Source organism: Chironomus tepperi, unplaced genomic scaffold, assembly GCF_022539635.2.
Source record: "Chironomus tepperi strain 1889 unplaced genomic scaffold, CSIRO-AGI_Ctep_v1 contig_168, whole genome shotgun sequence".
Taxonomy (NCBI): Eukaryota; Metazoa; Arthropoda; class Insecta; order Diptera; family Chironomidae; genus Chironomus; species Chironomus tepperi.
The window spans coordinates 149,239-160,398 of record NW_027226290.1 but is presented as its reverse complement, the minus strand read 5'-3'; the positions used below and the strand labels follow the sequence as shown (position 1 = coordinate 160,398).

The 11,160-nt window shown below is 31.2% G+C and overlaps 2 protein-coding genes across 3 annotated transcripts; both read right to left on the bottom strand.

Annotated features, from left to right (window-relative positions):
* Nucleotides 1-6,706: 6,706 nt before the first annotated feature.
* On the bottom strand, nucleotides 6,707-7,304 carry LOC139088656 (uncharacterized). The gene is made up of 3 exons (XM_070637915.1): nucleotides 7,227-7,304; nucleotides 7,020-7,163; nucleotides 6,707-6,903 (listed from the first exon to the last, which is right to left on the bottom strand). The coding sequence occupies exons 1-3, from the start codon at nucleotides 7,263-7,265 to the stop codon at nucleotides 6,772-6,774; spliced, it is 315 nt and encodes a 104-aa protein (XP_070494016.1). The 5' UTR covers nucleotides 7,266-7,304; the 3' UTR covers nucleotides 6,707-6,771.
* Nucleotides 7,305-8,081: 777 nt separating this feature from the next.
* Nucleotides 8,082-10,163, bottom strand: LOC139088647 (mucin-7-like). Of its 2 annotated transcripts, none has more exons than XM_070637904.1 (4): nucleotides 10,053-10,163; nucleotides 9,329-9,356; nucleotides 9,013-9,264; nucleotides 8,082-8,543 (listed from the first exon to the last, which is right to left on the bottom strand). In XM_070637904.1, the coding sequence occupies exons 1-4, from the start codon at nucleotides 10,107-10,109 to the stop codon at nucleotides 8,281-8,283; spliced, it is 600 nt and encodes a 199-aa protein (XP_070494005.1). In that variant the 5' UTR covers nucleotides 10,110-10,163; the 3' UTR covers nucleotides 8,082-8,280. The 2 variants fall into 2 exon arrangements, with proteins under 2 accessions (XP_070494005.1, XP_070494006.1); XM_070637905.1 differs by having other exon boundaries at nucleotides 8,082-8,522.
* Nucleotides 10,164-11,160: the final 997 nt, after the last annotated feature.

The window sequence follows — 11,160 nt, the reverse complement described above, 5'->3', positions numbered from 1 at the left end:
AATTAAATTCTAAAAAATTGAATAAAATTCAATAAAAATTCGAATCAAAAATGAACAAAAAATTCCCCCAAAAAAAATTAAAAAAATTTCACATTTCACAAATTTAATCCACAAAAAAGTAAAAAATACTAAAAAATGTTAAGAAAATACTAAAAGATTTTGATGGAAATTAAATTTCACTATTTTTGCAGAGCAAACACGAGAAAGAAAAAAACCTTTAAAAAAACTATATTTTTATTTAAAAACTAAAAAAAAAGTTTAAATTCGACAGCAAAATGCAAAAATGTCGAAGTAAAAAAAAAAATCCTGTTTTTATTGTCACTTAGAATTAAAAAAAATTAATCTCCATATCCAGTGGAACTTAAGCTTTCACACATACACACACACACACACACACGAAAGCTCCTTATTGACGCGTTTTAAACGCACTAAAAAATTTATTTTTATTTTGAAAAAAAAAATTCCCTTTTTTTGTTTTTATTTTATTTTTATTTTTTTTTTTTTTGAAAAAACCTTTATTTAATTAAAATTACAGTGATGTTGAAAATTATTTTTAGAAATAAATTGTGGAAAGTCCATCACGTGACCATGTGTTCACGTGTGGATTTTAAAGTGGAAAATTCTAAAGCTTTTTTTGTTTGATTTTTTATGATTTTTTTTTTATTCAAAATTTTTTATATTATTTAGTGGGTGACTGACTGGTGGTGAATAATATGGTGAATTGGTCAAATTAGGGTACAAGCTCTATTTTGGAGTCCGACTCCAGTGAAGTTGGCACTCTACTGGTGTTGAGCATCCATTTAGAAGCCATTTGGTCCATTTGGAATGAAGTTGTGTCCGAACCAATGAATTTTGTCAATTTTAAGTCATAATATTGAGAATATAGTAAGAATAAGGATCAATAATGAGTTTGGCTGTTACTAGATGCATTCATAAGGTCTTTAAGATCCATATAATTGATTACACATCATCCAAAATGATGATCCATAGCCATTGATTCAGTGATATTGGATTACTGATTAGTTGAGTTGATGCAAGATTGCTTTTGTGATCATTCAACAAATATCCAATAATTCTAGTAGTTATGATGACTGCAACCAAGATTAAAGTGTATTGACCAGCAACTGTTGACCCAGAGGGAGCTTTGGGAAGGTGTAACCCTTAGAATCCGTTCAAATGATGCATTTGTACACTCTAGAAGCTTAGACTAAAAGTAATAGATCTTTTCTTTAGAGTTACATCTAGAATTCTTATTTTGAAATCACATTCAAATTAAAGTCGCCTTTTTGAACTTTGTAAAGCCTAGACTCCACTGAGTCCTTCTACATACAAGCCTGAACTCTTACAGATCACCTATTCCAATTACAATAAAAACGTGTCTAAAACCTTTCTGGTTAAGCTCGAGCTGTTATCAAGAGTTCTTTCTTAATTACTTTATTTCTGCTGGTCGGACAGGTCAATTGTGATTCATTCTCTCCTCAGATAGAAGCAAAGATTTGGAAGGTATTAATCACGTTTTGCATCATTTTTTGATCAATTTTTCCTGAATTTTAATCAATTTCGAAGCATTATTGATCAATTTTTGACCATTGTCAATCATTGCCCCACCCTTGTCTGTTGACCATACAAAAATTCACCAAATTCCAGTCACCAAGTCATCCACTACTGCCTAACCTTACCACCTCAATTCTGCTTACCCCCTTATTATCCTAAAATAATCCAAAAATAACAGATGAAAAAGAAAAAAGAAAGAAAATTTTTCGTGTATCGTAAATGGACATTAATTTTGTGTAGAAAGCCATAAAAATGTAGAGACCATAAGGCAGATGATGATGATGATGATGATGATGACGTAGTCAGGAAGCTTATAAAGCTTAAAAGTAAAAATAAAAACAAGATATGTTGATAAAGTCCTGGAAGGACATTAAACCAGAAAAAAAGAATCTAAGATGAATAAAATTTTAAAAAAAAGTGTTGAAAAAAAAAATATTAAAAAAATGCAAAAATGTTATTTGTAGAGATATTTATGTAAAATAAATGATGCAGATTGATGATAAACAAAACAAAACACACATGAAGATATATATAGAAATGAAATGAAAAGATTTGAAATGGAAATGTGAATTTTGTGGGAATTTACATGGAATTTTAAGAATTTTTAGAAATTTGAAAATTTTTTAAAAATATAAAAGATTTAAAAATTTTAAAAAACTTTAAATTTTTGAGAAATTTGAAAATTTTGAGACATTTGAAAATTTTTAGAAGTTTCAAAATTTTAAAAGATTTGAAAATTTTTGAAAACTTGAAAATTTTAAAAGTTTTGAAAATTATAAAAGATTTGAAAATTTTAAGAAATTTGAAAATTTTGTAAAATTTAAAAATTCTTAAATATTTGAAAATCTTTAAAGATTCAAATTTTTTAACAAATTTAAAAATTTTGAGATTTTGAAAATTTTAAGATTTCAAAATTTCAAAAGATTTAAAAATTCCAGAAGATTTGAAAATTTTAAGGTTTTAAAAATTTGAAAATTTTAAGATTTCAAAGTTTTATGAGATTTGAAAATTTTAAGAAATTTGAAAACTTTAGAAAATTTGAAAATTTTATGAAATTTAAAAATTTTGAAAGAATTGAAAATTTCAAACAATTTGAAAATTTTAAGAAATTTGAAAATTTTAAAAGATTTGAAAATTTTAAGAAATTTGAAAATTTCAAAAGATTTGAGAATTTTAAATGATTTCAAAATTTCAAAAGATTTGAAAATTTTAAGAAATTTGAAAATTTTAAGGAATTGAAAATTTTAAAAGGTTTGAAAATTTCAAAAAATTTAAAAATTCAAAGAAATTTGAAAATTTTAGGAAATTTGAAAATTTTAAGAAATTTGAAAATTTTAAAAGATTTAAAAATTTTGAAAGATTTAAAAATTTTAAAAGAATTGAAAATTTAAAGAAATTTAAAAATTCAAAGAAATTTGAAAATTTTAGAAATTTGAAAAATTTAAGAATTTTTAAAATTTTAAAAGATATGAAAATCTTAAAAGATTTTAAAAATTTTAAAAGATTCATAAATTCCATCAAATTTCCAAATTTCACATTTCCTGGCATAAAATATAGAAGATGTAATTAATTATTTTTGATACTTTAATTTGTTCCTTAAAAAAGAAATTTAATTTCTTAATTTAAAAATTTTTAATTTAATTTGTCATCTTTAAAAAAAATTAAAAATTTGTTAATTTTAAAATACAGGCAACGTATATAGCACTTGAAATAATTATAGAAACTCAATAGAAATGGAATGTAAAACATTAAAATTTAAACTTCGATGTGATTTAAAAATTCGAAGTTAAAAAAAAAAATCGTGATGAAACTTTATTGATTCTTTGAGAAATTTTATGAAAGTTTATTGTTTATTTGTTCTTCATTTACCAATTAGCGTTGATTCAAAGCTTGATTGGGGTGTCAAAAATCTTCAAAAAAATCCTCAAAATGACAACCCCAAAAATCAGTTTTTGAATATTGAAATATATTAAATTTTACTTTATTAAACTTACATTTAAATAATTATAAAAAAAAACTTTAAATTTCTTTTAAAAAACAGTTTTTTTTTTCAAATATAAATTTTTTTTTAAATGTTGAAAAAGTTTTTAAAAAATAGAAAAAGTTTTTTAAAAATTTAGAAGAAATTTTTTTAAATTTAAAAATTTTATTTTTCAAATTTAAAAAATATTTTTTCTAATTTAAAAAAGCTTTTTTCTTAAAATTAAAAAAAAATTTTTGAAAATTTAAAAAAGAATTTAAATTTGAAAAAAGAATTTAAATTTGAAAAAAGTTCAAATTTGAATTTAAAATTTAAAATTTGAACTTTTTTAAAAATTTAAATTTGAATTTTTTCAACTTAAAGTTTGAATTTTTTTATTTTTAATTTCAAAATATTAAAAAGAATTTCTTTTCAAATTTAAAACTAGTTATTTTTTTCAAATATAAAAAAAGTTTAGCTGCTAAAATACAAAAAAAAAAGATTTAAGAAATGAAATAAAGAAAAAAAAACTTTCAATAATTCACTAAAAAAATGAACCATGAAACAAAAAAAAAATATAAAATTATATAAAAAAAAATAATAAATTAACAAAAAATGATAAAAATTGAACCTCTAGCAAGAAAAAAAAATGATGAATTAATTAAAATAAAAAACTTTCTTTCCTGTTCAGCCTCCTAGCAAAAAAAAAGAAATTAAATTTATATAAAAATGATAAAAAAAAATGAAAATTTTATGAGAAAAATAATGAAGAAAAAATCTTTAATTATGTTATGAAGTAAAAGAAATTTAAATAATTAATAAAGAAAAAAAAAAATAAATCAACTGAAAGTACACAAAAAATGATACAAAAAAACAACAACAAATATGAGAAAAAAAATATATAGAAAAAATTGGAGTTGAATTTTTGGGTTTGTTGAGATAAATGTCAAGTTTAGAAAGGATTCTGGATAGGTTATGGAGAAGATTTAGGAGACAATTTTGGATTGATTTCAATTTTGATCAATAACTTGATCAATACCCTATCTTGAGAATATGCTGAAGTCGAGAAATAGGCAACATTTAACAAATTATTCTCGAAACTTGAATGATCGTTGTTATTTTTCCTTGTTAACACGTTGACAAGCTGATTTCAGAGATGACCAGTTGTAGAATAGTGATATTGTCAGCGTCTACGACAGTGCTGTCTAAACTGTGCACTGGATTCTGTTAGAAAAGTCAAAAACCACATACTTTGTGCGGTTTCAGTCGCTCTAACCAACAAGGTGTACCGTGGCACAGCACTGGTCTACAAAAAAAGGAAAAGCATACTTGCTAGCATGAGTAGGCAGCTCAATGTCTTCTCAATGTGGATGCTGCATCCTAGTTGATTGTGGGATTTGTCAACAGACAATGTTGATTAAATAGATACTTAATCTATCTCAATTAGTACATCTTCTGGGTTATAAGTCCATCGTCATGCATTTAGAGACTTCAATCCTGATTATAAAATTGTATTGATCTATTTTGAGAACATAGTGGACATAAGGATCATCTTGTCTATTGTAGTAATCTGTATTTACATTTAGTCAGCATCGGAGTCTGATTTGAGCTTCTTAAGACTTACTAAATAACTCCAACTTCAATATTAATCTCAATATTAGAAAGTGAACTCAGTAATGCTTTGCTGGATGTTTGGTCATCTTCGAGAAGTCGATGTGTTGGATTCCTAACCATTAATCTGACTGTAAGCAAGCATTACATCGAGTCTGACATTAATAACATTGTTCACGAGGTCAGCTGAGCTTAAATTACGCAATTTGACTCAATATTAAGGTTTCAATGCTGTTCTTTTAAAATTATGGACAGAAACTATAGAACTTGAGATTTGTCGAGCACAAGACTTCAGAAAGAGACAGGGAAACTCTAAGTTTTTGCAAAATTGGTACTCTTCTACCAAAAAAAAAGCTAAAATTGCTTAAAAATTCTCAATTTACAATTGTTTCCAATTTAACATCTGACTCTATCCACCAACAACCCATAAATTCAACCCCAATTAAAAAAATTTATTTAAAAGAGAAATTGTGTAAAGAAGAAAAAAAAAACTTTAATTTTTTGATGATCCACACAGAGAAAGAATGAATAAAAAAAAATTAAAAGAAAAAAAAAATGAATGATAACTAAATGTGTTCTATGGACGATTTCTTAGATTAGAGAGAATGTCATATAAAGAGAGTATAAAAAAGTACTAAAAAAAACAAAAAATATTTGAGAATATCTCACATACACTCACACACACACACATACACACACACAGTGGAATAACAAGATATAATATTTAACAAAATTGGATTAAATTTGCAGATGATTTAAATGATTTAACAAAAAAAAACAGAAGAAAAAAAAACTACAAGAAAAATGAAAAAAACTGATGAAAAATTTAATGAAAAATGTAAACGAAATAAAAGTGAAAAGAAATTTAAATTCTCGAGTTTTTTTTGGAGATTCATCAAGACCACAGCTACCCCACTCACCCCTTTTCACTTCTCTAAACTTTTCTCTATCACACCTCGTCCCACATGACTGCTTCTTACACTCACACCTTCCCTAGCACTTCCTCCTTCACCTCCACACTACAGCTACTTCCTCACCTACCTCATCTCCCCACAACTCCGCTCCAAATCTATTCACCCTGTAACACCCACACCTACATTCCAACTTTTCTCCTCTCGTTTACCCAACACTTCTGTCCCACACCTCCGACTCACACATCACTCCACATCAAATTTCCACACTCCTTCCCAATATTTCCCCACCACACCTACCCCAACACCTTACTCTCACCCTCTTTCGTCCTAAATACGCCTCTGAATCCTTTTTCAGCTCCACATCCTCGACAAACTCGAAATTTGAAACTTGAAACTGAATTTGAGATGTGTATATAGGGAAAGTTCACAAAAACCCTAACCAAATGTAGCAATTTGTCCAAAAAGTGACCGGTCGGGGGTTTGCCTTTAATACATGGTTCCAAGTTGGTCTTACAGTTGAGTCGAGAGGAGTCAGTCTCCTTGAGTCGAGCCAATTTTTCCTGGAAATCCCCACACGCCCCCCAACTCACTTGGAGTCTTAGAGTTCTATTAGAGTCCCTCAGAATTTTGCCAACTCTGCCTTCAATTTTAATGTCAAAAATTGCAATTCTTTTTTAAGTAATTTTTTATTGATTTTTCAAATTATTTTAATTGAATATTAAAGCCAAAAAATTACATGTGAGATCTAAAGGCAACAAATCTTTTTGTTGGTTTATCTTCTGGCTTATCAGTTGCACCTTCTGATGCTGGCTTATTGTCTCCGTTGCCTTTGCCTTTTGGTGGTGTTTGATTTGATGCCTTTGCCTGTAAATGAAATGTGAGTTTGGATTATTGAAGGTTTTATTTTGTTAAAAAGGTTGAGCGGCACAAGATAGGTGATCCTAGTGTCACCCGACATGATCTCATCATCATCAACTTACTTTAGGTTTTTGTTGTGCATTGTGTTTTGCAGGAATTTTATTTGCTTCATTTGGTGGCAATCCTTGAGCTGCCGGTTTTGAATTACCTTGCTTGCTGGGTGCTGCTTCGGATGGATTTGCTGGTGATGCAAGGATCATGGCTGACTGGAAATTCAAAATGATGAATTGTCATTTACGTCCAAAAACTTAAAGCTTGTACAAACTTACCAAGACTGCCAACGTCAATAAAATCAAAAGTGGTCTCATTGTTGTTGTTAGGAAGTTAAGTTACTTGACTGAATAATTTCAAAATTATGAGTAAATCAAGCATATCCTCTGATATTTATAGGCAAAAATATTTCTATATTAAATAGGAAGTACATCATGTAGGACATGATGAACATTTGTTTAACTAATTTCAATAAATTTTGTATATGAATCAGAGTTGGATGATTCATGATACAAGCTTTAGAACCTTCCTTTCTCTTAGGTGGCTAGAGACATCAACTGAAATTAATGTCTACTCTTAGTAGGCGTCGTTAGCTAGATCAATCGCAGCTGAAGCCAAGGGTCAGACACTCCAAAAGTACAGTACTGTACCCCTAGAGCGTCTGACCCTTGGCTAAAGCATGGAAATTGTCAAAATCAAATTCAACACTTCCTGATATTCTGTAAATGCACAAAATTCAATTCCTTGATTGTCTATTCATGGTGTCTGGTCAGGGCACATTCAGAGGGGCTTTAAGAGGGGCTTTGAGAGAGATTAACAGTCTCTGTAGTAAGAATGTGAGGCTGATGTTAAGCTAGACCTGCTTCAAATAGCACAAATCGGTTGATCGATTACAAATCTGGTACCAAACTTGCATAACCTTGACTTTTGCTTATAATCCAGAACAAGAGTCACATTGAGTGCTTGCCGGCCTAACTCTGTCATGGTACTAGATTGAGCACGTATCCTAATCCGGAAACAAGTCAGAGCTACACCAGACAGAACCTGATTATGGATCGATTAACCGATTTCGTTCAATACGACGACATAAAAGACAACAAAAAAATTCCAAGTTTTTTTACTATACAAAAATAATTTATTCAACCTTGTCGGAAAGCTTCTACCTCAAATTTATACCAGAAATTACATATTAATTTACAATTATTGTCACAAAAAAATGGTAATTTGATCACTTGACTTAACAAAAATTATTTCAATATTTGAAAACATTTGAAGTTCGTGACCAGCACTGACATGTCCAATCTCATAAAGCACAGAATTAAAAAAATAATTTTATTTTCCAGCTTGAGGAAACTTGACAGGCTGAAGTGATGCAGCTGCTGCTCCAGCGACTGCAATCGGAGCTGCCGATGCAATCACTTGTGGACTTGCTGAACCAACTGTTGCGATATTCGGCTGCGGTAAACTACTGCCTGATGCTGGTAGTGGTATACTGCCTGTTGGCGGTGCTCCATTTGGTGGTGGACCTAAATTCGATGGAACTCCATTGCCAGGTAGTGCATTCGTTGGAAATGCTGGAATTGTTGCTTGTCGTTCTGCAATTTAGAGAAATGAGTTCTTTATACAGTATGTGGGGAGTGTTGGGGGGTGTGGGGAGGTTTTGAGGGGGATTTATAGGATGTTAAGGATGAATGACATGAAGGAGTCATGGACTGTCATGTAATAACTCAATTCAGGGACTAATTCTGAAGAGGAGTTGATGGTGCTTCAGAGTTTGAAGGTGCCTGATGGATGGGGGGTGCTTTGGGGTATAGAGGAGCTTGAGGATGCTTGTAGGTACGTAAGGGTACTTGAGGGTTTAGGGTTACTTTACTTCAACCCCATTTTTGGCATAATTCTTCAATTTTCTAGGTTTTTTTGAGACAACAATGCCAAAATGACCCCATTTCCCTACCCTGGACCCTAGCGAACCATGCTGCATCTAGTCAACCTTAGGTCAACTTTAGATCACTTCCAATTCCCAATCCACAATCCCATCCCCAAAATTCCCCATAAAAAACTCACTTTGTCTTTGACTACTCGACGGCTCAACGTTCTCTAATGCCTTAATAGCAATTGTTGTGCCTACAGTCGATACTGTCGGTAAAGCAGGTATTGTTGTTGGTTGTGCGACAGCTACTGTTGCTGGTTGTACAGCAATGGCTGATGATACAACAATTGTTGTCGATAAAGCAGGTTCTTTTGTGGCAACAGACGTATTTGGTGATGGAGTGGATGGTTTGTCGTCGGGTTTTGGTGAAGTGTTGTCGTCTGGTTCTAAAAAGGATGGAAAATTTTGAATTGAATTTTTGGAGGTAGAGATGGGAGTGGTTGTACTTACTTTGAGGATATCCAAGGACTGTGCTGAGCTGATGGGGAAATTAGAAGAATTTTTAGAATTTTTTTTAAAATTTTATAAAATTGTGTAACCACACAGAAAAGGCTTTTTGACAGGCACAATCTAGTAATGTGAACTAAGGGCATATACAGAAGGAGGCGTAGTAGCTTAGGGATTCATATTTGGACACAATTCTTCAATTTGCAAAAGTTTTTCGTGCAATCTTTCATTTTTCAAGACAGAATTTGATGTTAAGCCTAGACCGAAACCACAAATGGCACACGGCACATGGCAATTCAAATTTTTTTTGATTTTCAAGGCCGCGACTCACAAGTTGCCCATCACTGGCCTAGATTGACTGTCAATTTATCCTTATTTTTACAAAATTTTTGGCAATTTTTCAATAATTTATTCACTTTTTATAGTCAATTTCTACATCACTAGTTACTTGAATGCCAAAAGCTCCAAACCAGCATGTCACTGAGATGAGGGTTCATTTGATAAAGTCCCAAATGCTATTCAGGAGCCATTTACTCATTATGGAACGCGTAAAATCGACAATTTGAGTAAGTAGGACCCTAAATAGTGTCTAAATAGCATCAAATCAGACTCCATGTCAATGTCACTCTAGTCTGAGGACACACTTGTTCCCCTTTTCAACTCCGTGTAGCTTTTAAGCTCATGAATTGTACAAAGACCACCACAATCACAACAACACTAAACCTACCACAATTAATCCAATAAAAATGACAAAATTAAGCTGAACTTCACTGACTTTTTTCATAATAATTTTTATTTATTTTAATATTTGTTTAGATGATTCAATTGACAAAACTTGATCACAACTGAAGCTTGTCAATATAATTCAAATTTATTTTATAACAAAATTATCAGCTTTTGCAAACAAACAAACAATTATGTAGGAACAAAAAAAGGTTTTGATACAAAATTATTGGGCTTTTAAATTACGATTAAAGTCGTTTTTGTGATTAAATTAAATTTATTTACTCATTTTTAAGGCAAAAAGGGAAACTTTTGCACGCGAAAAATTTATTTTTGGGAATTTTTCATGATTTTTTAGTTGGAAAATTGAATCAATTTTCATTTGTAGTGACTTTTTATTGGAAATTTAATCAATTTGGACAATTTAGAATGAAAAATAAAATAATTAGCTTGATTGGGTTTGTAACTGGATTTTTCATAGTGACATGTTGATAATTGGAGTGTGAATTTGGGGACATAATGTCTCGGTAATCAAGATTAATCCAATTTCCGCCTTTGTTCCGCCTCTGTTCCGCCTCTGTTCCGTCTCTGTTCCGTCTCTGTTCCGTCTCTGTTCTGCATTTGTTCCGCCTCTGTTCCGCCTCTGTTCCGCCTCTGTTCCGCCTCTGTTCCGCCTCTGTTCCGCCTCTGTTCCGCCTCTGTCCCGCCTCTGTTCCGCCTCTGTTCCGCCTCTGTTCCGCCTCTATCCCGCCACTGTTTCGCATCTGTTCCGCCTCTGTTCTGCCTCTGTTCCGCTTCTGTTCCGCCTCTGTTCCGCCTCTGTTCCGCCTCTGTTCCGCCTCTGTTCCGCCTCTGTTCCGCCTCTGTTCCGCCTCTGTTCCGCCTCTGTTCCGCCTCTGTTCCGCCTCTGTTCCGCCTCTGTTCCGCCTCTGTTCCGCCACTAGGATGAACTAGGCTGAAGCTCGTATAAAATTCAACTAAATTTGATCAAAATTCAACCAAATTCATTTAATATTCAGTCAATATAAACCACAAATGGCACCTAATTCCAAGAGTCCCACAGATCAGCTTCTAGACTCTATTAATCATTATTTACATTTCCTATCCCATAT

Coding starts and splice junctions, on each gene's coding strand:
- LOC139088656 (XM_070637915.1), bottom strand. CDS start 7,265: ATGAGACCACTTTTGATTTTATTGACGTTGGCAGTCTTG. Junction 7,164..7,226: donor TATTGACGTTGGCAGTCTTG/GTAAGTTTGTAC, acceptor TTGAATTTCCAG/TCAGCCATGATCCTTGCATC. Junction 6,904..7,019: donor ATGCACAACAAAAACCTAAA/GTAAGTTGATGA, acceptor TTTCATTTACAG/GCAAAGGCATCAAATCAAAC.
- LOC139088647 (XM_070637904.1), bottom strand. CDS start 10,109: ATGAAAAAAGTCAGTGAAGTTCAGCTTAATTTTGTCATTTTTATTGGA. Junction 9,357..10,052: donor TTTTTATTGGATTAATTGTG/GTAGGTTTAGTG, acceptor TTTCCCCATCAG/CTCAGCACAGTCCTTGGATA. Junction 9,265..9,328: donor AGTCCTTGGATATCCTCAAA/GTAAGTACAACC, acceptor CATCCTTTTTAG/AACCAGACGACAACACTTCA.